The sequence below is a fragment of the Acipenser ruthenus genome, chromosome 8 (assembly GCF_902713425.1).
Source record: "Acipenser ruthenus chromosome 8, fAciRut3.2 maternal haplotype, whole genome shotgun sequence".
Classification (NCBI taxonomy): domain Eukaryota; kingdom Metazoa; phylum Chordata; class Actinopteri; order Acipenseriformes; family Acipenseridae; genus Acipenser; species Acipenser ruthenus.
The window spans coordinates 28,145,646-28,169,374 of NC_081196.1; the positions used below are offsets into that span (position 1 = coordinate 28,145,646).

General features: G+C 41.9%; 1 protein-coding gene across 1 annotated transcript in view; it reads right to left on the minus strand.

Moving 5' to 3' along the window:
- Positions 1-787: 787 nt before the first annotated feature.
- LOC117406416 (adrenodoxin-like) overlaps positions 788-23,729 on the minus strand; it is a 39,558-nt gene continuing 16,616 nt past the window's right edge. Inside the window, exons 3-4 of the mRNA XM_034010415.3 lie at positions 6,287-6,416; positions 788-1,113 (exon numbers count right to left, since the gene is read on the minus strand). Coding sequence (XP_033866306.1) covers positions 996-1,113; positions 6,287-6,416 — 248 coding nt within the window. The 3' untranslated portion in view covers positions 788-995. The remainder of the gene's footprint in view (positions 1,114-6,286; positions 6,417-23,729) is intronic.

Below are 23,729 nucleotides of genomic sequence, written 5' to 3' on the forward strand. Positions count from 1 at the left end.
TATATATATATATATATATATATATATATATATATATATATATATATAATACACACACACACAAAAGTCTTAGACATGTTGCATTTTTCTACTCTGATGCATTCTGAGCATCAACAATTTACTCAAAAGCCTCCACTAGTGTTTTATACTATTATAACAACCTTGACTTGCATAAAGAAAGAAAAACACTGAGTGAAATAGCTCGCATCACTTGATTTTCGAGGTGTGGTATCCGAAGCATAATCAACAAGTACAGAGAAACATCATCTGTAATTGGCAAACCCAGGACTGGAAGATCCAAAAAGCTGTCTAACAAGGATGAGCAAACTTGAAGATAATATCCTTAAGGAATAGAAAGAAGACGTGAATTGACAACAGAACTGGCAGAAGGCACAGGTGTTGTTGTCCATCCATCAACAGTCCAAAGCACCTTTGACCATTGTTCCATAGTCCAATTTCTGTGTTCTTGTGCATATTTTAGCCTTTTAGTCTTATTCCCCTTTCTTAACAGAGGTATTCTTATTGCAACACATCCTTTAAGTCCTGATTTCAAGAGTGATCTTCGTACTGTTGATTTGATGGACAATAACACCTGTGTGTCACCTGTCTTCTTTCTATTCCTTAAGGATATTATCTTCAAGTATTGCTCATCCTTGTTAGACAGCTTTTGGGGTTTTCCATGTTTTGTCAATTACAGATGATGTTTCTCTGTACTTGTTGATTAATGCTTCGGATACCACACCTTGAAAATCAAGTGATGAGAGCTATTTCACTCAATATTTTTCCTTCTTTATGCAAGTCAAGGTTGTTATAATAGTAGAAAACACCAGTGGAGGCTTTGAGTAAATTGTTGATGCTCATAATGCGTCAGAGTAGAAAAATGCAACATGTCTAAAACTTTTGCACAGCAGTGTATGTATATAGTCTTATTTCCATCCCTGTAATTACAGTAGGAATCTATTAATCACTATGAGTCTCAAGGAATTTCACTAGGGTTAAGAAGGACTCGAGCCCATATCTGCAGCTTGTCTGACATCAGCCACACCCTCCGGCACTGATACTGTCATACCGTTCATCGACTTTGAAAGGCAGATCTGGCAGCCCAAACGTGAGCTGAAAGACAAAAAAACAAAGAGATCTTCATTAGTGAAAAGGCCAAATCACCAAACATTTCTTCAAAACTTTAAAGAGTACAGTTTTAATACACAGCTGATTAAAGTGTCCATGTAATGCTGCAATCTTAGTAAATCCATTAAGAAAAATGTGTTGGACCCTTGGGTGCTATTGGCTAAGAATTCATGAGTTGATTTTATGTCTTCTAATAAATGAGTACATTTTGTGTAGCTGTCCAACTTATATTTGATCCAGTTATTCAAATACTTGTATGTATTTAAACAAGGGATTGCAGTACATAGCAAATATATCAGAATGACCAGTACATGTTGAACAGTACAACAGTGGACAGTCTACACTTAATTCATCCACTACCAATCACTTACAGTGGTAAAGCTTCCATGGGTTAGCCAAATTTTCCCACTGGAAAATGATGTGAGCGAGTCTATCACAGATAGAAATCGTTTACCAGGATGAGAAGTTCCACAGAACTATAGTCGTGCTTCTGAATAAATATGTATCTTTTCTAGATACATTTAAAAGATGATTTATTTAATGCTTTTTGTATATTCTTGTTCAGAAATGTATAATGTACCTATTGAGCTCTATGTATCATTGATTTTTTTTTCGTATCTTGACTTTTCGTAGGTTTTTGTGACTTTGTAGACCTACCTGCGATGTATTAAAGTCATTTTCACTCCCGTAACTTAGTTTCATCCCTGCTGCCGTAGTTTAGTTACAACTGTTCGTTTCAAACTACTTTCGTATGCAAATGTACGAATCTCATTATAATATAGAAGTTTCGCACTTACCCTTGATGTATTATCATTTTTTCCTGATTTACGACTCCAGTTTGTGTCTGTTATTTTACGCATGCCTCTCACTGGCATAGATTCAACTAGCTGTTCATATGTGAAAACATTTACAGGCTTTTAGTTAGTTTAAAATAAAGCACCTTAAAAGATAAAATAAACCAAACAAAATGTATTTATTAATAATCTATATTAAAAAAACAATGGCAATGTTGTTTTGGTTTCTTTTATATTTGAAGGTGCTTTATTTTAAACTTCACATTAATAATGGAAGGGAAACATAGAAACAAATCATTGCAGAGCTCTTTAATTAAACACAAACTGAAATCTTCTCAGTAATTATGTAGTGATTGACTATTGACTGCATTGATAACTGAAATACGACGAAAAGTATTTAATTGCGTAGCCTACTGTATGTACTGTACCTTTTTTACACAACTATACAAAAATACACATATATTCAAGCAAGTTTTCTAAACTAGTATTAATTAAAGCACTGAAAGCATAGGGAAGCATGGTTAGGGTACAGACTACAAACATGGTAAACTGCAGAATTACCGTGCACATTTACCATGGTAAACTTCCATATATAGAAACAAGCTTAGTTTTATTTAAGCTTTCTGTTTTTGGGGACCCTTTCTTTTAGATCTATGTTTTGGTTTGTTTCTGCTGTGCCCAGGGTCTGCGCTATGTTTGTAACACATCACATTCAGTTTGTCCTGTTTGTTTTTTGATTTCTGCTGCTTTCTTCTTTGTAATCCTCCTAAGGTCATGCCATTTTTTTTTTCTTTTTAATGTCAAGCGTCTGTCGTTACAGTGTCCCAGTGAATTTATTTTGTTAGTTATTTCTTTCCATGTTTCTTTTCTTAATGTTTTTTGGCCCTGTGAAATGAATAGTTCTTGATTTTTTTCCATTTCACTAACAGGTCAATTTCGTCTTTGTGGAAATTTCTTTTCCTTTTCTTCTTGGCTGGTGCCATAGTTGCATCAAGGTCAGAGTCTGCAGAAGTCATAGCTCGATCCTATTATATTTGCCTACTACTTATTTCTGTTCACTATACCACTCATTTATTTTTGCCAGAAGGAAGTTCTTGACTTTCAGTGTTGCAAAACTATTTATAATGAGATGCAAATTCCAATCTCTCCTGTAAAATAAACAGTAATTTATGCTGTTCGTAAACTTGACATAACGGTAGTTCAAGGAAAAGAGCTGTTTAGTACATCGCAAGCAAAAATTCTACAAATTCACAGTATTTACGAACATGTAAGTAATATTTAACCGATAGTGCCCGTCGATGATGGCTCTACTGTGTGATAGTTGGCCACGATGGGAGTTAATCGTCCCAAGCCGAAGGCGAGGGCTCTAAAGAAAGTCAAGGTCAACTATCACACAGTAGAGCCATCATCGAGAGGTCACTATCGTCATTAGAAAACGATTTTTACCATTGTTTTCTTTAAAAAAAAAAAAGAAAAAACACCTTAAAACCTAGATTTACCCTGAACTTGTACTGATTCGTCGGTTACCTTTCTGCTAAGTAAAGCCATTCTAAGAAAATAGTCCTGAACATTTTTTAAACAAAAAACTAGGATGATATACATATAAAAAGAGAAAAACAATGAGTTTTTATTTAGTAAATCGATTTTTTTTTCATTAACTTGTTAGGGTTTTATTTATAATCAGGACATTGCCTGAGAAATGAACAGAGCAATTACTGAACAGTCCGTGTACGATGGTGTCTGAACTACCAACACAACCTCTCATTAAATACCACTCTAAAATGCCTCCTAGCTCACCATGTTTCTACCTTCAGCCAAAGCCTTTCTCTCCTGAATCTGTATATGAATGGAGCAATATTACTGAACTGTCCGCGTCTCACTTTGTTGTTGTTGCTGTGTGTCTGTGCTCCAGTCTAGCTGACAGTCTGCGATTGGCTCTCAGCAGTTGCAGGTACAGGATTGGTTGCTTTTGTCGATGCAAAGTACTGATTGGCTGGTTTTGGTGGACAATAAAATTAATTTGGTCCAATTGTGTCTTTCTTTAGTATTTACTGTCCAATAGATGTGAATTACACTTAAAAACACTTGCACTCCATGGGACATTATCATATCCTTAATACTGATATTTGTAAACACCTTTTGTACTCGCAAAATAGGGACAATTACATTATTTGGTTCCTAATTAGGGAGGATGTATTTGTTTGTTGTGTCCTGGATAAGCCTGTATTTCCAGAACTGTACTATATACTGTGGCTGTCAATCTGTGATGAGCTTCAGTTATTCTTTCCTGGTGACTATTCAAAGACTCATTATGACAAATTGATAAGACTGAGCAGTCACATGTGTTTGTCACACTAAATGCCCAAGGTGTTAAATCTGGTATTACAGATCTCATCTGTCAAAGGTAATCTCGGTTTGCTGATTTGCCACTGAACTTCAAACAAAAACACTGAACATTACCATAAGAGCACTAAATCAGTTAGTGCTTCTATTATAACGTACATCAATGGCGCATCAGTAGCTATGTTTGACTCCCAAATCATGCCAGCTGCAGCGAAGAACTAGGAAGTCTTGTTTAATGTTACAAGTTAAATCAGCTGATACAACCCGGAGCCTCTTGTTACAAGATGCATTTCATTGGCATTTGTTTTAAATATACATTATGATCTAGGATTAAATAATAATAATACTGAGCATCAAAAGAAACATATCACTTATATTTGGATAAAATTCACAAGACGTGATCGAAAAATGACAAACACAATTTTAGAGCAGGTGCAGTAACTTTTTATTGTGCTGATTAACAACTGACATCACAAAGATGCTGCAAAATGATCTGTCGATCTTGGGCAGGTGTTGTGACTCTTGGTCTCCCAGTTCGTGGCCTGTCATTGACAGAGTGTGTCTGGTTATACTATCTCGCCAGGTTTGAAATTGTTGGCTGTGAGCACCCAAGACGACGAGCCACAATACGCTGCCCTAGTCCAGCCTACAACATGTAGATTTCAAGAAGGCGCTGCTCTCATGACAGACATTGTTTTTTTTTTTCTGTGATTTTCTTTATTGCTTTTATTCAAGCTTGCAAATCAACAGCTGAAATCACTCCATATCCAGTGTCCAATCAACTGTCTCACTAATTAGGTGATTAAGTGCACGTGCTTCAGTCATAGCCACTCAAGCGTGTCATGGCCAAGGGTGAATGATCGCGTGATTAAAAAGAAACCAAAAACATTTTGTCAATGTCCATCATTTATATACCTTATTATTATTATTATTATTTTAAATAAATGTGTTATAATAGTGACAAGTTTCTTTTGATGCTCGGTATAGTTTAATCAGTGTCATCATTTCCTTTCCTGCATGTGCAAGTAACTGCAGACTGATTAGGATTACATGTATAAATCCGCTTATCCTCTAGATCAGGGGTGTCAAACTCAGTTCCTGGAGGGCCGCAGTGTCTTCTGGTTTTCGTTTCACCCGAGCTCTCAGTTACTTAATTGGTCTAATTATTTGATTAACTGGACACATTTAACACTTCTGTTCAGGCCTCAACATGTTTCATAGGTAGTGTACCTTCAATCAAGTACATTTTTAAAACCATCAACTGTAAAAGACCTTGAAAAATATTAAATATGTCAAATTGAACAAATAATTAGATCAATTATGTTAATTGAGAGTTTAAGTTGGAATGAAAACCAGAAGACTCTGCGGCCCTCGAGGACTGGAGTTTGACACCCCTGCTCTAGATCACATTACAGTGCCATGCTAGCAAATATGTTGATTTATTCAGATAAACTGGTTATTCTGCCTGACCAACAACACTTAGCCAGCGTGACTATGCATGGAATAACATAACAAAAAAAAAAGATTCTATGGACTTAACTTCTTTTGAGGATGTTTTCAGTTATTAATTATCTATTTTAATTCAAAACCAGGTCAAGTTAACTGACACTAAAACAACAAGTGTACTCATAGTGACAAGACATATTTTGCTTGAGTAAGGTGCTGTATCTGTACATTCCCAGAATGTCATTGTTGTGCAGTGTGGAAGCATTGATAAACGTAACAGCCATTGTTATCAAATTAGCATGTTTTTTTCAGTTAACAAATGCCGCAGTTCCAATAAAGGTTAGCAGGTATTGCACAGTAATCTTTATTGTAACTTATAACCTTGTTGGGACCATGTTTAATGCTGCCATTTAAAGGTCTATTAGTAGATTAGTAGAAGACCATTATATGACAGTCCTCTATAAAACTGTCACTACCATCAGTCTAACTAACATTAAAATGACAGACGGTAACAAAGACAAATCACATGAAATCAATATTTATCAGTAGCTCCCTCCGAAATACAATGCCCTTACGTTTCAGTGAGTCCATAAGCCAAGTCCAACATGTCCATTTCTTCATCAGTGACTGGGTCCAGCTGCTTAAAGATGTTCTCATCAAAGATTAAATGGCAGGTGGAACATGCCAATGTTCCTTCACAGGCACCTGGAAAACAAAACTATCATGGTTGAAGGAAATCAAACGAAACTACTGGGGATCCATTCATTTGTATAATTAAACTGAGAGAAACAGAGCAGTTATAAGCTGACTTTAGAGCAATCACTAGTGAGACAAAGTTTATCAAGTCATTCTATATTTTCACGACTAAATCAAGTTACCTTTACAACACCACCACTGAGTATGGCCAGTTGTACCCACCAATGGTAAAATCGAAATACAAATTAAATGAACTGTAATTTCTAAATATTGGTCAATTCAATTAAATGGTAAGTCAGCTGTTGTTAAAATGTGATACCCATCTTAAGAGGGGCATTCCATGCCAAATCAATCAATCAATCAATCAATCAATCAATCAATCTTCAAGAACATCCCCCAGACCTCTGTGTAAAACTTCCACCGCACCACGGCAAATCTGCAGTACCTCGAGGCACGGCACAGCATACCATAGTTATGTGGTGCAGCTTGAAGTGTAAAACCAATACTTGATTTTTCTAGCAGGGTGCGCCAGAGAGCTTTTAGCAATTTAATGAGCCGGTTACCGTCTTTGCTTAACAAAAAGATTTCTGCTTGGGATTTATTTACTATTCCCCTCTCTCTCTTTTTGGTTACTGTATTAACAAACATAGGCCACTGTATTTTTAAAATAAATTTGTTCAATCAACAATGACACTTGTTACAAAGACGGCCAGAGTGGGTTGCGTCAGACCAGACAGGAATTCAAACACACAGACAGACGGTGGTGATGAGCTGAGTGCAATGGCTGCACTCAGCGTTTATTAACAAATAAAAGGTTTTAAACGGTACACAAAACACAGGACACGGCACTTGTAGCCAAAATAAAAAGACAGACAAAACGGACTAACACTAAACAAACGGTGCACGGAGAGACAAACAAACACGATGAGAACAAACACTTTACGTTTACTTTTAATGATTTTAACTCTCCTCTCTCTCTCTCTCACCCGTTCTCCTCTTCCGAACACCTAACCCTGACTGACTAAAAATGTGCCTATTTATACTGTTGTGCTGGGATTCAATTACTAATTAATTATTCACTTGAATCCCAGCACGTGAATTAATTCTGTGCAACCCCGTGCTCACATATTATATTTTAAATGCACGTGCGTGATGTGCAAGCCCGTGCCTAAATACAAATATACACTTTTTAAACACACGTGAAACACAGACCTGTTTATATCCCGTGTACCAATCTATACACCAACATTAAAATACGCACGCATATATACAACATAGAACACACAAATGCACACAGGGGCGGGGCACTTTGCCACACACTACCAAAGCAAAAACATCTATAGATATTAAAAAAAAAAAAAAAAACGTTCCGCTGCCCATATGAAGAGCTATTTTTAATTTAGTTGTTCTGTTTTATTTATTTATTTATTTTTCATATTTCTATGAAATTTCTTTTTAAAAAAAAGAAAAAAGAAAAAAAAAGAGGAGTTCTGGAAAAGCATTTCAGTTTAAAAATAGCATTTAATTTACTTAATATGATTTTTTTTTCTTTTAGCAGTCTTGTTGTCAATCAACAAATTCATCAAAATACAGCAGATGTACTCGTTTCTACATTTCTTCTATATCCCATGACTGTAGCAGCTTTTTAAATAGCTGTCTACTCATGCAAGCGATCCATTTACAATCCATAAGGCTGTATTTGTTTCACGGCTATCACGGATTTCACGATTTCTGTGAAATTACCCCACTGCTGTGTAATATGTAGTTCCCCGTGAAAATTCCCATTTCTGAAAGAATTGTGCGAATATTCATATTTAATCATTTAAAATAAATACAGCAAACGTTTACCTTATTGACGCGCACACTACCTGATACACTACATTTAGGAATTTGGCAGCCGGTTTTAGTTAGTTTGCTTCCGGTAAATGATTGAACACACTGAATAGAGCTGCATGCTTTCTTTAAAATGTCTCCCACAAAAAAGACACCAGGTGCAAAGATAAAAAATATTTCTGCTAAAGATCGCTCTATCCAGTACAAGAAGGGGACGTTTCATGTGTCCGTTGTTATTTTTACATTTATTTATGTTTTTATAGTATTTTGTTTGATAATTTACTGATGGTGAAAATAGTCTATAAAAGGTGTACATAAAAAACTAAATATTCTACAATATAGCATTTACTGTTTTTCAGGTAAGCATTTAAATATTTAATGATCAATTTTGAATTTGACAACCCTTTTTTCTGCTTTAATAAATATTCTCTTGAAACACCTATTTTTGATGAAAGCCGTCAGGTCGAAATGTTGCTCTTTTTTTCACTTTGTTCTTTTTAAATAATAAAGAATGGAAATTCGATCTATTATTATGGTTTTATATGTAGTTTAAAATCTTTATTTTTAGTATTTTAGACTGCAGGGCTGTGGGATTTTAAACAGTAATCTTACATGACCTCATGGAAATTAGAATAGGGGATCGGGATTTATAACTGCAGAATCTGGAATTGAAGTCAGAAAAGTAATTTTCAATACTGGGGAACCGCTGCTAAGGGAACCAGAGGAGGAGCTGATGCTTCAAAACCTCTGAAATTGTTTGCGGGGAACAAGAGCAAGTATCAGATGACCCTCAGCAGCCACCGCAGGCACTGCTGAGGAAAACAGAGACGGAGGGGCTGCCATCCCGAGAGCCGGAGAAGGAGGGGCTGCCTGCCAGAGAGGGCAGAGAGGGTAGAGCTGCCGTGCCAGAACCCAAAGGGGGAGGAGCCACTGTCCCAACAGTCAGAGAGTAGGGGCCACCATCTGCAAGAGAAATGCAATGACCATGCTGCACTCAGCAACTACGATGCTGAGGTGTGGCAGTCTGGAGACATGGAAGTGAGCCAATAGTATGTTAAAAGAATTATAATGGCTCGTGGAGTACCCAGAATACTATACTTGTGTGAACAGATGGGGATGGAGATGGAGAAGTACAGGACTTTTCATAACTGTCTTGTGGGAGATTCAGATAGGTTTGAGCTAAGGGTAATAAGTTCCAGGAAGATGCAGGCCTCTCCAAGACACAACAATTATAATTGTGACAGATGTCAGAAAAGAGCTGATTCAGCTGAACAATCAGTTAAGAAGGGAGATTGTTCAGCCTGTTTTCCTAAATGATATCATGCTTATACCAGAATTAGCCCAGCAGAGCTGATCCATATCCCTGACGGAGAAGAAATAGTAAGGGCAACTTGCCTCAGGTGCAAAACTCACATAGAATGGGCAGCAGCCCAGAATGTATACAGTGTAGTGAGGACGTTTCAATACATTACATGAGCCAGCCGGAACAGACTTAGCATACATACGAAGCTAGATACTGGAGACTTGCACCAGTCTTTCCACCAGCCTTGGAAAAGAAGCGGTCCGAAGCAAGAATTTCATTCCTGACTGAATGAACAAGGTAGAGATCTCAGTCAAAGTTCAGGTCGACTCGAAGAGGGACCTGCGTTTGCTTAGAATTGCCACATAGTGAACTTTTTGTGAACTGATCGGGTAATGTGTTGCTTAATTACAAAATAACTAACCTTCTGTTAACTATAACCAAGGTGTTTCTTGGACTTACAGCATAACAGCCTTACTGTTGCAGTCTGGTGATGTTCTGAGAATTGACACATAATGTACTTATTGATGACTCTACTGGTGCAATGATCAGGTCCTGATGTTTAACTAAAATGTCAGTTTGCTAAAATTAGTATTCTTGATACAATCTTGAAAAAAAGCATATTACGCATATAAACCAAGTGAATGCATTATATGCATTTTTACTTAACTGCAATATATGTATTTTTTAGCATGATTTCAGTAATGCATTACAGGTGCATCAGCTTTCAGCACATTGTAACCACATAGCTTGGAAGATGCAGTGACGTCAATTAAAGATGAGTTGTCAATCAGACAGACAATACTAGAGTCAAATCTCACTAAATTGTTCTCGATCTCCAATCTCAACTTGAGATTGTGATTTCATTAACCCAGCCTTTGCAGTTGAATCCTGAATCAGAAACTGCCCGAAAGCCCGCTCACCTATTTGACATCACCTACCTGCTCTGAATTAATTATTCCTCAAAAGAAGATGGTAAGTAAAATTCTCTGCCTGAAAACTAGATGTCTTATATATGTATCTACTATAAAATCACTATTAGTTTTAGATGGGTGGATAAGATTGGTTTTGTATGCCTGAATAACACAGTACTGTTTTATAAGCTTTTAATAGAATTGAACACCTGTAAAATAGGATTATATTTTAAACTTAATTTTTTTAATTGAGGGCTTGGACTCTTAATATAGTCTCTCCAAAGGAAGCTACTTTTCTCTTTTACTAAATGCTTAAAAATAGGATAACTCTCTTAAAATATATGACTATATTGGAAACTAAAATGTTGTTAAATTGAGAATGTGTTCTTAAAAGGGAGTGTGTATTCTTTAACTGTCGTGACTGTTTTTTTGTTGCTCTTAAAAGGTTTATTGGGTTGCTTAAATTCATTTCACTCAAGCCCAGAGAACGAATATATAATTCACCTAACCCACCAGGAAAAAAAACCTTTATGAGGCATGAATGTGACAACATGCTGCTATGGGGAGGGTGGTTGAAACCAAGCATGCTACCACTACCATCCACAAAATTAGAGGGTCCAGCATCCAAGCTGCTGCCAGTGCCACTGCCGGAGTGCCCCTCTCCAGCGCCACTGCCGGAGTGCCCCTCTCCAGCGCCACTGCCGAAGTGCCCCTCTCCAGCGCCACTGCCGGAGTGCCCCTCGCCAACACCACTGCCAGAGTACCTCTCTCCAGCTCCACTGCCGGAGTGCCCCTCTCCAGCTCCACTGCCGGAGTGCCCCTCTCCAGCTCCACTGCCGGAGTGCCCCCACCTACTGCAACTGCTTGTAAACTATCAATACAATTTGGACGCCTGACTGCTAATAGAACACCCATTACAGTGGGTCAGCACTTTTCAGAAAGGTGCAAATCACTGGTAGATATCCAACACGCCATTAGAAATTTTAAAAGCAAAAACGGCAGACATACTGGAATTTATCGCAATAAACATGACTGACGAGATTTATATAGATGTTGACCTTTTGGGAAACCGAAGTGTACATCAAGTGTACAACTATGTTCTCGTGTTAACTGGAAATGTGTTTCCTAATTTTTAAATGTCCACTACAGCAAGGAGTTTAACCTTGTCTTGATATGAACTGTGTAATTTAGGTTTCATGTTGTTATGCTAGATTGGATATATTATTATGGATCATATTTGATTATTTCATGAACTTTGTGATTGTAAGTTTGCTGCGGTTGCCGTTAAAATAATGTGTTATTTGTTAATTGAGTGCTGCGATTTACTGGTGTGTTTAATTGAAATGTGATCTGCTTAATGTTTCCTGTTGTTCACCTGACATGAATAATGACTATTTAAGGGTGATTTTCATCTTTCTTTTTCTTTTTTTTTTTTTAATAAATTTAGTCGTTGCCAATTATTTTTATTATTTTCTTTCAATTTGGAATGGCCAATTATTTTATTCTGCTCAGCTCACCGCTACCACCCCTGCGCTGACTCAGGAGGGCGAAGACGAACACACGCTGTCCTCCAAAGCGCGTGCCGTCAGCCGACCGCTTTTTTTCACACTGCGGACTCACCATGCAGCCACCCAAGAGCTACAGCATCGGAGGACAACGCAGCTCTCAGGCAGCTTACAGGCAAGCCCGCAGGCGCCCGGCCAGACTACAGGGGTCGCTGGTGCGCGGTGAGCCGAGCGACAGTCGAGCGACAGTCGGCCAATTGAGCGCCGCCCCCTGGGAGCTCCAGTCCTCGGTTGGCAAGAGAATAGCCTGGACTCGAACTCGCGACGTCCAGACTATAGGACGCATCCTGCACTCTACGCAAGTGCTTTTACTGGATGCGCCACTTGGGAGCCCCCTTCACCTTTCTTTTTCATGCTCTAAAGAAGACCTATGGGTCAAAACATGTTAGCTATGTTTACTGTGAAATTTTAAAAGATATTTAATAAAAGACTATTGCTTTTATTGAGAACTCAGTGTGGATATGGACTTGATTCCAATGGGAGTTGCTGTCTTATTTTCCCCTGGAGGAGATTCTTTAAAATATATATATATATATATACACACACACACACACACACAAAAACACAACACTCAGGTCTAATGGGTTTAATAAAATATTTTAAACATAGATATTAAACAAAATCACAGAAAATGTTAACAAAAATAGAGATCAGAGAGTCAGGATCAGTTTTCAGTATGAAACGTGACATAATCTCCCTGAGCACTAACACAATCCTGGCAGCGTTGATGCATAGACTTGATCAGCCTCTGGCCAGACTGCTGTGGGATATTCCTCTACTCTTCCTGTGCAGCTGCAGCTAGCTGGCGATGGTTGGCTGGTCGCGGTTGTCACTGACGATTTGGTCCCACAGATATTCTATTGGACTCGGGTCAGGAGAAAATGCTGGGCACGGCAAGACCTCGACATTGTTTTCTTGAAGTTGTGCAATTGTAATCCTAGCACTGTGTGGTCTTGCACTGTCCTGCTGGAAAATCGACACTTCCGGATTGGCTTGCAGGAACGGAAAAACTGTTGCCTCAAGAATTTCATCAGTGTATCGCGGAGCAATAAGGTTGCCCTCAATGAGCACCAAAGGCGTTCTTGTGTTAAAGGAGATTCCTCCCCACATCATCACACTTCCACCGCCCCACCAGTTGGGTTGAACAATGCAACACTCACCACGACGTCTCCACACACGTTGTCTTTCGTCAGGTCTGTCAAGGGCAAAACAGCATTCATTGGTGAATAAAACACTCCACCACTTTCTCTGCCACCACCTCAGATGTTCTCTGGCCCACAGAAGATGTCACCATGTTACCCCTGAATGGCCTCCGAACATGCAAATCATTTTCATGCAGACTGTCAGCTACAGTCATTCTGCTGATGCACAGGTTATTTCTTCCTGGAGTTTCTCATGCTGTAGCCACTGCAGTCTGAAAACGATTATGCAAATAGATCAGTCGGATGTGACAGTCCTGGGCCAGTGTGGTGACCCTCTGCCTTACAGGATGTGGCCTGTCCCTCACAGAGACGGTTTCCTGATTTTTCTAGACTAGTCTGCTGATTGTTGAAGCAGAACATCTTATTCTTCGTGTAACTTCTCTCACAGATAGGCTGACTTCAATCATGCCGATAGCAACCAGGCGATCTTCATTACTCAAGCAGGGCATGGTCGTATCTTTCGCTGTTCTTGCGTTATAAATTTCTTTTCAAATGGCTATTTATACAGATTCTTAAATCAACTCATTTTGGCAATTTTAACAACTCAAATACCAAACACTGAGCACCTGGCGTTTTTATGAAATCACGACTTGAGCTCAGTATTTTGTTATCCCAAGGAACAATACAAATGTGTGTTATTGTTAATTAAATTATTATTTTATTGTTAATTATCACCTGCACGTGGCTAGTATTGTAAATTACAGCTAGGTGCAGGGTATATAAAGAGAGCAGTCAGTCTGCTGCTGTGTGGAGAGCTCGATTGTTGGTGTGTTCAATTGTACTAAAAGGTACTGTGTAAAGCCTTTTTGTTTCATCTTTAAAAACTGTGTTTCCCTTTCAAGTCGAAAATAACCATCAAGGTATGGGACATTGCCGTCAGGCAGTAGGGATTGGCTGAGCTTTATGATAAAGCTGCCGATAGGCCTCCGCGCAAGCTGCCGTGTAAGCCCGCCCCCCTGGGAGCTTACTATACGCAACGCGCGGAGAGCCACTTCCTCTTTTGCCTTCAGCCTCAGTAGCGGTAGGACTTAGAGCTGTAACTGATTGAACTCAATAAGCTTAGGCTTGAGAAGCTGGTTTATCTCCTTCTCCGCGTTTATTTCAGTTATACTCTTCGGAGTAATTATTATTATTATTATTATTATTATTATTATTATTATTATTATTATTTTAGGATTATATATTGTTTTTACATTATATATTTCCTTCACGCTTTGCTTCGGCATCGCGTTTCTTCGTGGTCTCCCCGTCTTTCCTCTGTTTATTATTATTATTGTGTTTGGGTTTTTGTAAAATATTGTGTGTAATATATATTGTTTATATATATTGTATATATTTTTTGTTTAGGACGCGTGTTGCGTTGGCCTTAGGCCACGCGCATATCTGCATCCTCGGTCTCGCTTAGGCTAGACCGTGTGTGTGCGTGTAGTCTGCTCTGCAGTCTTCCTTCCCCACCGCGGCGCATTCTACCCGCCACGTGGTAATTGTATACTACACCCTCTTGCTTATATATTTATTCTGTATATTGTGCTAGCATTCCACGCTCGGTACCTGCGCTTCGGCGCTTTTGGTGTCAGCGCTTCTGCGCTTGGTGCAGCGCTTCGGCGCTTTGTGCAGCGCTTCTGCGCTTGGTGCTTAGTGCTTCTGCACTTGGGGCTCGGTGCTCGATGCTCAACGCTTCGGCGCTCGGTGCTAGACGCTTCGGTGCTTGACGCTCGCACCCTCGGCACTCGACGGGTCGGTGCTTGACGCATCGACGCTCGACGCACGCACTTCGGTGCTCGACGCACGCACCTCGACGCGGCGGCAGATAGGGCATACTGCCATTTATGTGCGGGGTTCCAGACACGCACCCTACGCCAGAGAGCTAGGAAGGCGGTTGGGGGTCGTTCCCCATCCTCGGGGTCGTCCCATACCGTTTCGGCCCCACCGTCATCTGTTTTGACGCCGCCGGTGCCGTCACAGCTCTCCCGGAGCCCATCCTCCCAGCTTACAGCTGGTCAGAGGTCCCCAGCCAGGCGTGGTCGGGAACGTTCCCGCAGTCCCTCCTCTCGCGGGGCACATCCCCGTCGGGAGTCTAGATCGAGATCTCGATCGCCTCGCCGTAGAAGGCACTCTCGCTCCCCTCGCAGGGGCAGGCGATGTCAAGACACATTTGGAGTGGCTGAGCTCACCTCCAAAATGTCACAGTTCATGGAGGTCATGATGGGACAGCAATCCCTCCTCATGACCGTAGCGAATGTGGCGCCTCGGACTCCAGAGCTAACAACCGGGCCCATCGCTAGTCAGCCAGTGGTTCCTCCACCAGTGCCTCACGGCCAACCCCAGGAAGTAGAGTGGGACGTCGATGCTGTCTCAAGGGACGCGTCTGACGCAGATCCACTATTTGAAGAGGGCACGGAGCCTAAGGTGGCATCCCAGCACTCTAGACAGGATGACCCATAAGCGCTGGATACTAATGACCCTATGTGGTCAGTGGTGGAGAGGGCAGCCCGTCATTTAGGCGTGGACTGCCCTGCGTTAGAGCCAACTCGACGCTCTCTATTTGAGTCACCGTCAGCTCCGCCCCTTCAGTCCAGGATGCTACCGGCATTCCCTGATTTTATTAAGGAGGTGCAGTCCACCTGGGGGGCCCCGGCCTCCACCCCTGCAACTTCTCGCAAGGCTTCGGCCTTCACCATGCACGGGGCGAGCGAAGCTGGGTTAGCGTCCTTTCCACCAGTGGGCGCTGCGTTCGCCGCGCTGGTAAAGGCGCCAACATTATCGGGGCTGGCTAAGGACCCCTCCTGCCCTAACAGGCAGTGTAGGATTACGGAGGCCCACCTAAAAAAGGGGTACGCCGCGGCTACAGAGGCAGTTAGGCTGTCTAACGTGGCCAGCCTCCTGACGGTCTACCAGGCGGCGCTCATCCGTGATCTGCCTGAGTGCCCATCTGTTGCCCTTAGGACCGAACTGGGTGCAGTTGCGCAGCTATTAGTTAAGCTGGCTCAACTAAATGCGCGAGCACAGGGCAGGAGCATTGCTTCTCTTGTGGTGGCAAGAAGGCAGCTCTGGCTCTCGCAGGCGAGGGTACAGGAGCCTGATAAGGCCCCATTGCTAGATGCTCCGATATCACCGGGGCACACGTTTGGCCCAGCGGTTGAGGAGATGCTGCAACGCTCTGTCAAGGCGCGTGAGGCGTTGCAGCAGTTGGCAAAAAATGTGGCCAAGCAAACCCTTCCAGCCAAGGCGGCCACAGGAGCGCCAGTGGCGCAGGGCACCGCCGCAGCAGCAGGCGCAACCACAGGGCAGTAAAACCGCCCCTTTGGGTGTATCAGCACGCAGCCAACCTGCGTTTGCAAGACCGCAGCGCGGAGGATGGCGCCCTAGAGGAGGTGGCAGACCGCGTCCTCGTGGCTCTGGCCAGGCCCCTCGTGAGCGAGCGCAGCCCACCCCTACACTGTTCCACAGCTTCTGTTCTGGCAACAATGCACCAACGACATCTGGGTGCGCAAAACTATATTCACCGGGTACACCCTTCAGTTCCGGTTAAACCCCCCCCACCCCCCCCTTCAGGGGAGTGGTGGTAACTGCAGTGAAGGACTCGGTTCAGTCCTCAGCTCTGAATGTGGAAATACAGGCATTACTCAAGAAGCGTGCCATTCAACTAGTAGACCCTGCTCTGACCGACCAGGGGTTCTGCGCGCAGTCAAAGGAGCAGTTGGCACAGCACACGGTGATGGTTACAGACCACCTTCAGCGGCTGGGTCTGAAGGTCAATTCAGAAAAGAGCCGCCTCATGCCGAGCCAACAGACCGAATTCTTGGGTCTGCATCTGGACTCTGTGTCCATGGAAGCGACCCTGTCGACACAAAGAGTTGCCTCGCTGGAGCGGTGTCTCTCCCTATTCAGGTTGAGAGAAACAGTCAGCATGGAGCTGTGTCAGCGCATGCTGGGGTTGATGGCTGCCGACTCGCAAGCCCTTCCTTTGGGCTTACTACACCAGAGACCTCTGCAGGCCTGGTTCAACGCCTTCGCGTTGCATCCGCGGAGAGACAATCACTGCAGGTTGAGGGTATCCCGAACCTGCTGGGAAGCACTGCGCTGGTAGAAAGTTCCGTCGAACATCTGCCAGGGCGTACGCTTGGGTCCCATCTTCCGAAGGGAGGTTATTACGACCGACGCTTCCAACCATGGTTGGGGAGCAGTCTGGAACGGGTCGGGGACTCGGAGTGTGGTCAGGACCCTGGAGGTTGGCCCACATCAATGCTCTGGAACTCAGAGTGGTGGACCTCGCCCTTCGGCACTTCTTGCCAGTGCTTCTAGGCAAGCACGTGTTAGTGCGGTCAGACAACACCACGGTAGTGGCGTATATCAACCGCCAGGGCGGCTTGCGGTCCCCCGGTCTTCACCAGATGGTAACACGGCTGTTGCTTTGGGCACAACCGCGTTTAGCCTCTCTGCGTGCGGTTCACCTACCGGGCAGAGTCAATTACGCAGCAGATCTCCTGTCCAGAGGAGGTCCTCTTGCAGGCGAATGGCGTCTTCACCCTCAGGTGGTAGAGCGCATTTGGGAATGGTTCGGCACAGCGCAAGTCGATCTCTTCGCTTCGCGAGAGACCACGCACTGTCCCCTATGGTTCTCGGTGAAGGACCTCGACAGCCCCCTAGGAGTCGATGCACTGGCTCACGAATGGCTGCCAGGGCACCTGTATGCATTTCCACCGATTCCGATGCTCCCCGCCTTCTTGGAGAAGGTCACGGTAGAGCAAGCGACAGTGATTCTGATCGCTCCTCGGTGGCCTCGGAGAATATGGTTCCCGAGTCTGGTGCAGTTGTTGCACGGTCGCCCGAGGGAGCTCCCTCTGCGAGCGGACCTGTTGTCCCAAGCCCAAGGAGGGCTATGGCATCCAAACCCCAAACTCATGCAGTTATGGGCTTGGCCCCTGAGCGGGAGCGCCTGTCAGCCTTAGGGCTTTCGACGGCGGTTATATCGACCATTCAAAGTGCGAGAGCGCCCTCTACTAGGTCGCAGTATGCGTATAAGTGGCAATTGTTTCAGAGTTGGTGTCTGGCTGAGGGCCATGACCCGGTCTCCTGCCCTATGGCAGTGATATTACAGTTTCTGCAGAAGCTGCTAGATGAGGGGAAATCTCCCTCTACACTTAAAGTGTATTTAGCCACCATTTCGGCTTGCCATGTACGCATTGACGGGTTATCACCTGGTTGCCATTTTCTGGCATCTCAGTTCCTAAAAGGCGCAAGACGCTTGCGGCCTCCAAGGACGACCAGTTTACCGTCATGGAGCCTTGATGTGGTGCTAGAAGCCCTTACCAAGGCACCGTTCGAGCCTCTCCACAGTGTGGATATGATGTTCATGTCTATAAAGACTGCGTTTTTGCTATCAGTGGTATCAGCAAAACGCGTGGGCGAGTTACATGCACTTTCGGTGCATTCATCATGTACTCGTTTCGCAGGAGACGGTTCTAAGGTCTCCATGCGTCCAAATCCGGCCTTTTTACCCAAGGTCATATCCCCGTTTCATATGAACCAACCAGTCGAGTTGATGGCGTTCCATCCTCCCCCTTTTTCTTCCCCAGAGGAAGAGCGGTTACACATGCTCTGCCCTGTGCGGGCATTGAGGTGATATATTGACCGCACAAGGACTGTGAGGCAAACAGAACAGCTGTTCATATGCCATGGTTCTAAGACTTTGGGTCAGCCGTTGTCTAAGCAACGCCTTTCTCATTGGATAGTGGATGCTATTCAGTTAGCATATGATTCTATGGGCCTTCCGCCACCAGGGCAGTTGAAGGCACATTCCACTAGGGGTATGGCAACATCCTGGGCCCTCTTTAGAGGGGTGCCGATGTCTGACATTTGCGCTGCAGCCAGTTGGGTTACACCGCATACTTTTACGAGGTTCTACCGGTTGAATGTACTGGAATCCTCTGCTCCGTCATTTGGAGCATCTGTGTTACACTCTATGACACCTCAGGTTGCGGACGTGTAGTGGTTGACAATATGGTGTGACTATTCCACCTTAGGACAGGTGTCATTGCGAGCATAGACGCTGAGGCGCAGCTCCGCATGTGCGCAGATGTACTGCCTACGCAGTTGCGTTATGACGTAAATCTGTCCTACTGCCGAGAATCCTCCCTCGCGACGGCTTGGGTACACTGTTCCCATACCTTGATGGTGATTTTCAACTTGAAAGGGAACGATAGGTTGCGGATGCAATCCCGGTTCACTGAAAGAGAAAATAACCATCAAGCCGCGAGGTCGCTCTGGAAGCCTTCACGGCCTGAAGAGCAAAAGAGGAAGAGAGTCTCCGCGCGCTGCGTATAGTAAGCTCCCAGGGGGGCGGGCTTACAAGGCAGCTTGCGCGGAGGCCTATCGGCAGCTTTGACATAAAGCTCAGCCAATCCCTACTGCCTGATGGCAATGTCCCATACCTTGATGGTTATTTTCTCTTTCAGGGAACCGGGGTTGCATCCGCAACCTATTGTTTTTCCAGCCAGCAAACAGCTTAGCTGTCCAGTTTATTAGAATAGGTTCCTGACAAATGTTTAGTCAACGCTCCGATGGAGCTAGGTGTATATTTGGTTTTGTTTATTTTGTATTATTAAAAATGCGTGTAAGCAGGTGGCTAGTGGCGGCCATGTGTGCTGTGCACAAGGGGGAGGTATGTGGCAGGGCAATAGCCCTGCTTGTGTAAATAGCATGTGTGAGAATGTAAGGTTGGCAGGGATGGGGTCTGTCCTTGCCAACAGTCATAGGTGTGGCCATTCTCCAATAAGGTAAGTGAGTGCTAACTGGGGAGTGGACATCTGTATAAAAGGGGGATAAATCCTTTGTTTGGTGGAGGGAGTATGGTGAGTTTTTTGTACAATTGTGTAACTTTGTAGTCAAGACTAATGTCCAGCCTACAGAGCAGATACAAAGATACATAAACCAGACATTACACCTGCTGTGTTTAAGCTGACATCAAGCTGGCAATAACCAAATCAAGAGCAATGTGGAATCTTTGCTGTATTTACTCAATGAATGCCTGCACGACCCTTAACTTTGATCTGTTTGGGGTGCAAATACACCCAAAGCAAACAACCTTGCCAAACTACAGATATGTCAACAGTCACCATCTGATTGTACATCCTCACTATCCATTTCTAAGTCACGATTGACAATAAATAACAAGTAAAAAATATATATATTGTTTTCATTGACACTTTTAATTTCTTGTCACATGGAGTCAATGAATTCCACAGGGTCACTTTACATAAGTGCTTATTTTTCTACATAAGGCTTTTCCCAGAAGTTTGGATATTTGGAGTCTATTTCCAGCCTTACAATTAAATAACTATTTGTATTTAGCGAGCTAGATTTAACCTCACTGTCTCTCTCTCTCTAAAACATATTATACACTCAAGGAGCTGAGTATACTACCATCAACAAAAGGTTAATTATTTGCCTGGCAAAGATTGATTGTATTGCCTACCATCACTTCATATACTAAAAAGATTAAATGGGATGGTTAATAAACAGATGACAGTACAATTTATCCCAAAATGGTTTGTCAAGATATGCCACTGTGTATATCGGTTATTTTCCAGCAAGATGAGAAACTTCAACAGATTCAAAATCTCAACAGAGAGATCTCTGAAGTGTTCCAGAATCCCTAGCTCAACAGAGAGATCATTGAAGAGTTCTGACCCACATTTGTAAAATGTCTATACCAAAATAGGAAGATTGCATGAGAGGAGGAAAAATTGGTGAGTTAACTACTAAAGAGCTGGTTAACATTAAATACAAATAATAGTGTCTCCTTGCTGGACATTTCAAGTTTTGCAAACAGAGTTATTTAGGATCTCATTATGTCCGTGTGCCTGTTAGGCTTGTTCATAATTGAAAAAAAAAAAATCACCTCCCAATATTGTGGAATAGTATCCCCATTTATGGTTTAAATGTGTACATTTCTTTTTTTCATAAGTTCTTTGTGACATCTGGTGGTCAAACAGTGAAACTGCAATCCATTTGAAAATCCATTTCAACAATTCTTTTTTGAAAGGGAAATCTATTTGTTGTGCACATCCCCTTATGTCTGTATAGTTTATCCAACTACTTAATACACTGCAAAACAGAGACCATAAAAACTATGGTCAACATATTCATATTTCCAATTATAAAAGAGTGCACATTACATGTATTAAGATATCTTTCACACTTCTTTAAACATTTCTTGAAACAGCTGGTGAAGGATATCTGAGTATAGGTACTGTACTGGGTGAAGAAAGATTCTGAATTACATCAATTACATATACTGAGCGTACTGAAAAGAACTGAAATCTCAGGTTTACACAAAACCGATTAATTCCTTTTTCAACCCCTCAGTTTATAAGATAAATAAAGCATTATAGAGACAACATGTACAGGCAATGCAAAAGTATCGGCACCCTACGCTTATTATATCATCATTCAAGGTAACAGATTAAGGACAAGCATTTAGTAAACTTTAACCACTTTGAATAAATCAAAAAGCAAAATACACACGTTCTAGTAATTTAACAAATAATATTTATCAAAAAACAAAACTTATTTAAAGTATTAGTTAATGCCAAAAGTATTGGCACCCCTGCTTTAGTGTTTTGTGTGTCCTCCTTTTGCTTTTATTATGGCTTTCAGACTTTTATGATAATTCTTAACCAGTATGTTACATTTTGGTGGGGAAATCTGGGCCCATTCGGTCTTGCTATTTCCTTCAGCTCCAATAGACTGGAGACACAATGCTTACAACGTTTCCGCTAGGAAAAAACACAGCCTGTCACAGTGACCTGTTACTAAGTATTTTACCGGTCATCACACAAAATGAACCGGTTATATCCACTCTACACATACGCGTATTCAAAATTACATGGAGAAAAAATCCTTATTTTTAATTAAACATAAAACAAAACAGTTAAATCATTTGTTTTCAAATGTTATTGATATTTTAGTGTACATATTCGCAAAACTGATGACTTGGAATGTCATTTTGTGCCATGTGATAAATAACTTTAGGCTGAGTAATCAGTTTGCTGCCTGAGGATTGACTTGCTTTATCGCAGAGCTTTTTCATGGTAGCTTGCTGCTTCAGTGCAAGTATAGCTAAAATATGGTCACTGCACTCTGCGTGTGCTGTCAGGGAAGAAACTTGCATATTAACCGAAGCTTTAGTCAGGGTTAGAAACTAACAAAATTGAAACTTATTACAAAACAGATAAAATAAACACTTATTCCCAGATGCATTTGGTTGAGTTAATGAACTTTAAATTAACAGATCAGATAGAGGCTCCACACTCTCCATCTTCATGTACAAAAGGAGCAATGAGCTCCACACAGTGTCCATCTTCATATAATTTGTGTAGCAACTTGGGATCTGTGTCACAATATCTGAACGTTTTATTCTCTGGTATACAGTTATTATAGGAGGCTGTGTGGTCCAGTGGTTAAAGAAATGGGCTTGTAACCAGGAGGTCCCCAGTTCAAATCCCACCTCAGCCAGACTCATTGTGTGACCCTGAGCAAGTCACTTAACCTCCTTGTGCTCTGTCTTTCGGGTGAGACTTAATTGTAAGTGACTCTGCAGCTGATACATAGTTTACACACCCTAGTCTCTGTAAGTCGCCTTGGATAAAGGCGTCTGCTAAATAAAAAAAATAATAATAAAATAATAATAATATTACACTAGAGAATACACTGGTATATTACTGGTGTATACATTATTACTTTAAATGTATAGTTGTATAGTATACCATCGCTAAATAAATTCAATTTACATGTGTATTTTATAGAACTTTAAACTGTACAACGGCCGTGCCAACAACTACTAATAGTATTATTGTGGGATCGGATAACGTGTTATTATTTGTTTTGTTTTGCAAATCATTATTATCATTTTCCTGCCGAGCTTTACACTTTGGTGTGTATTGCCGGAGGATTATTGTTTGGTCACCAGACCGGGATTTTACAAAATAAAGATCCCTTTTCCAAACCGGATTACAGTTTCCATTTGTGATTGTTTCTGCACTGCATCACCTCTGCACCTGTTCTACTCAGCAGCTACAACACCTCATTTAATACAATCATTATATATTAAATTCATCTATTAAGATAAGGGAACACAATCACATGTAAATTTGAAAATAATGTAGATTCCATGAGCTTAAAACTGCACATTGTTTTAACACAACGTTAAGGCCTGTAGTAACTTATGAACACAACTAATGGTTCTGAAATGTATATATTTAAAGCAAGCATACATCAGTAGCCTATTCAATACTTTCTTGCTTCACATTGTACTGTAGGCTATACCACTATCAGTGTATACCGGTATATTGAAAATGAAAAAAAAAGAACTGGTACATAAACTGGCACATGCATGAAAAGTACTTGAAATACAAACCTTTTGGCAGCCTACCATTTTCTGATCTTACATGGGTCACGTTTTGGTACGCGTACCACATTCTGACGATGTACCACTTTCTGGCCCT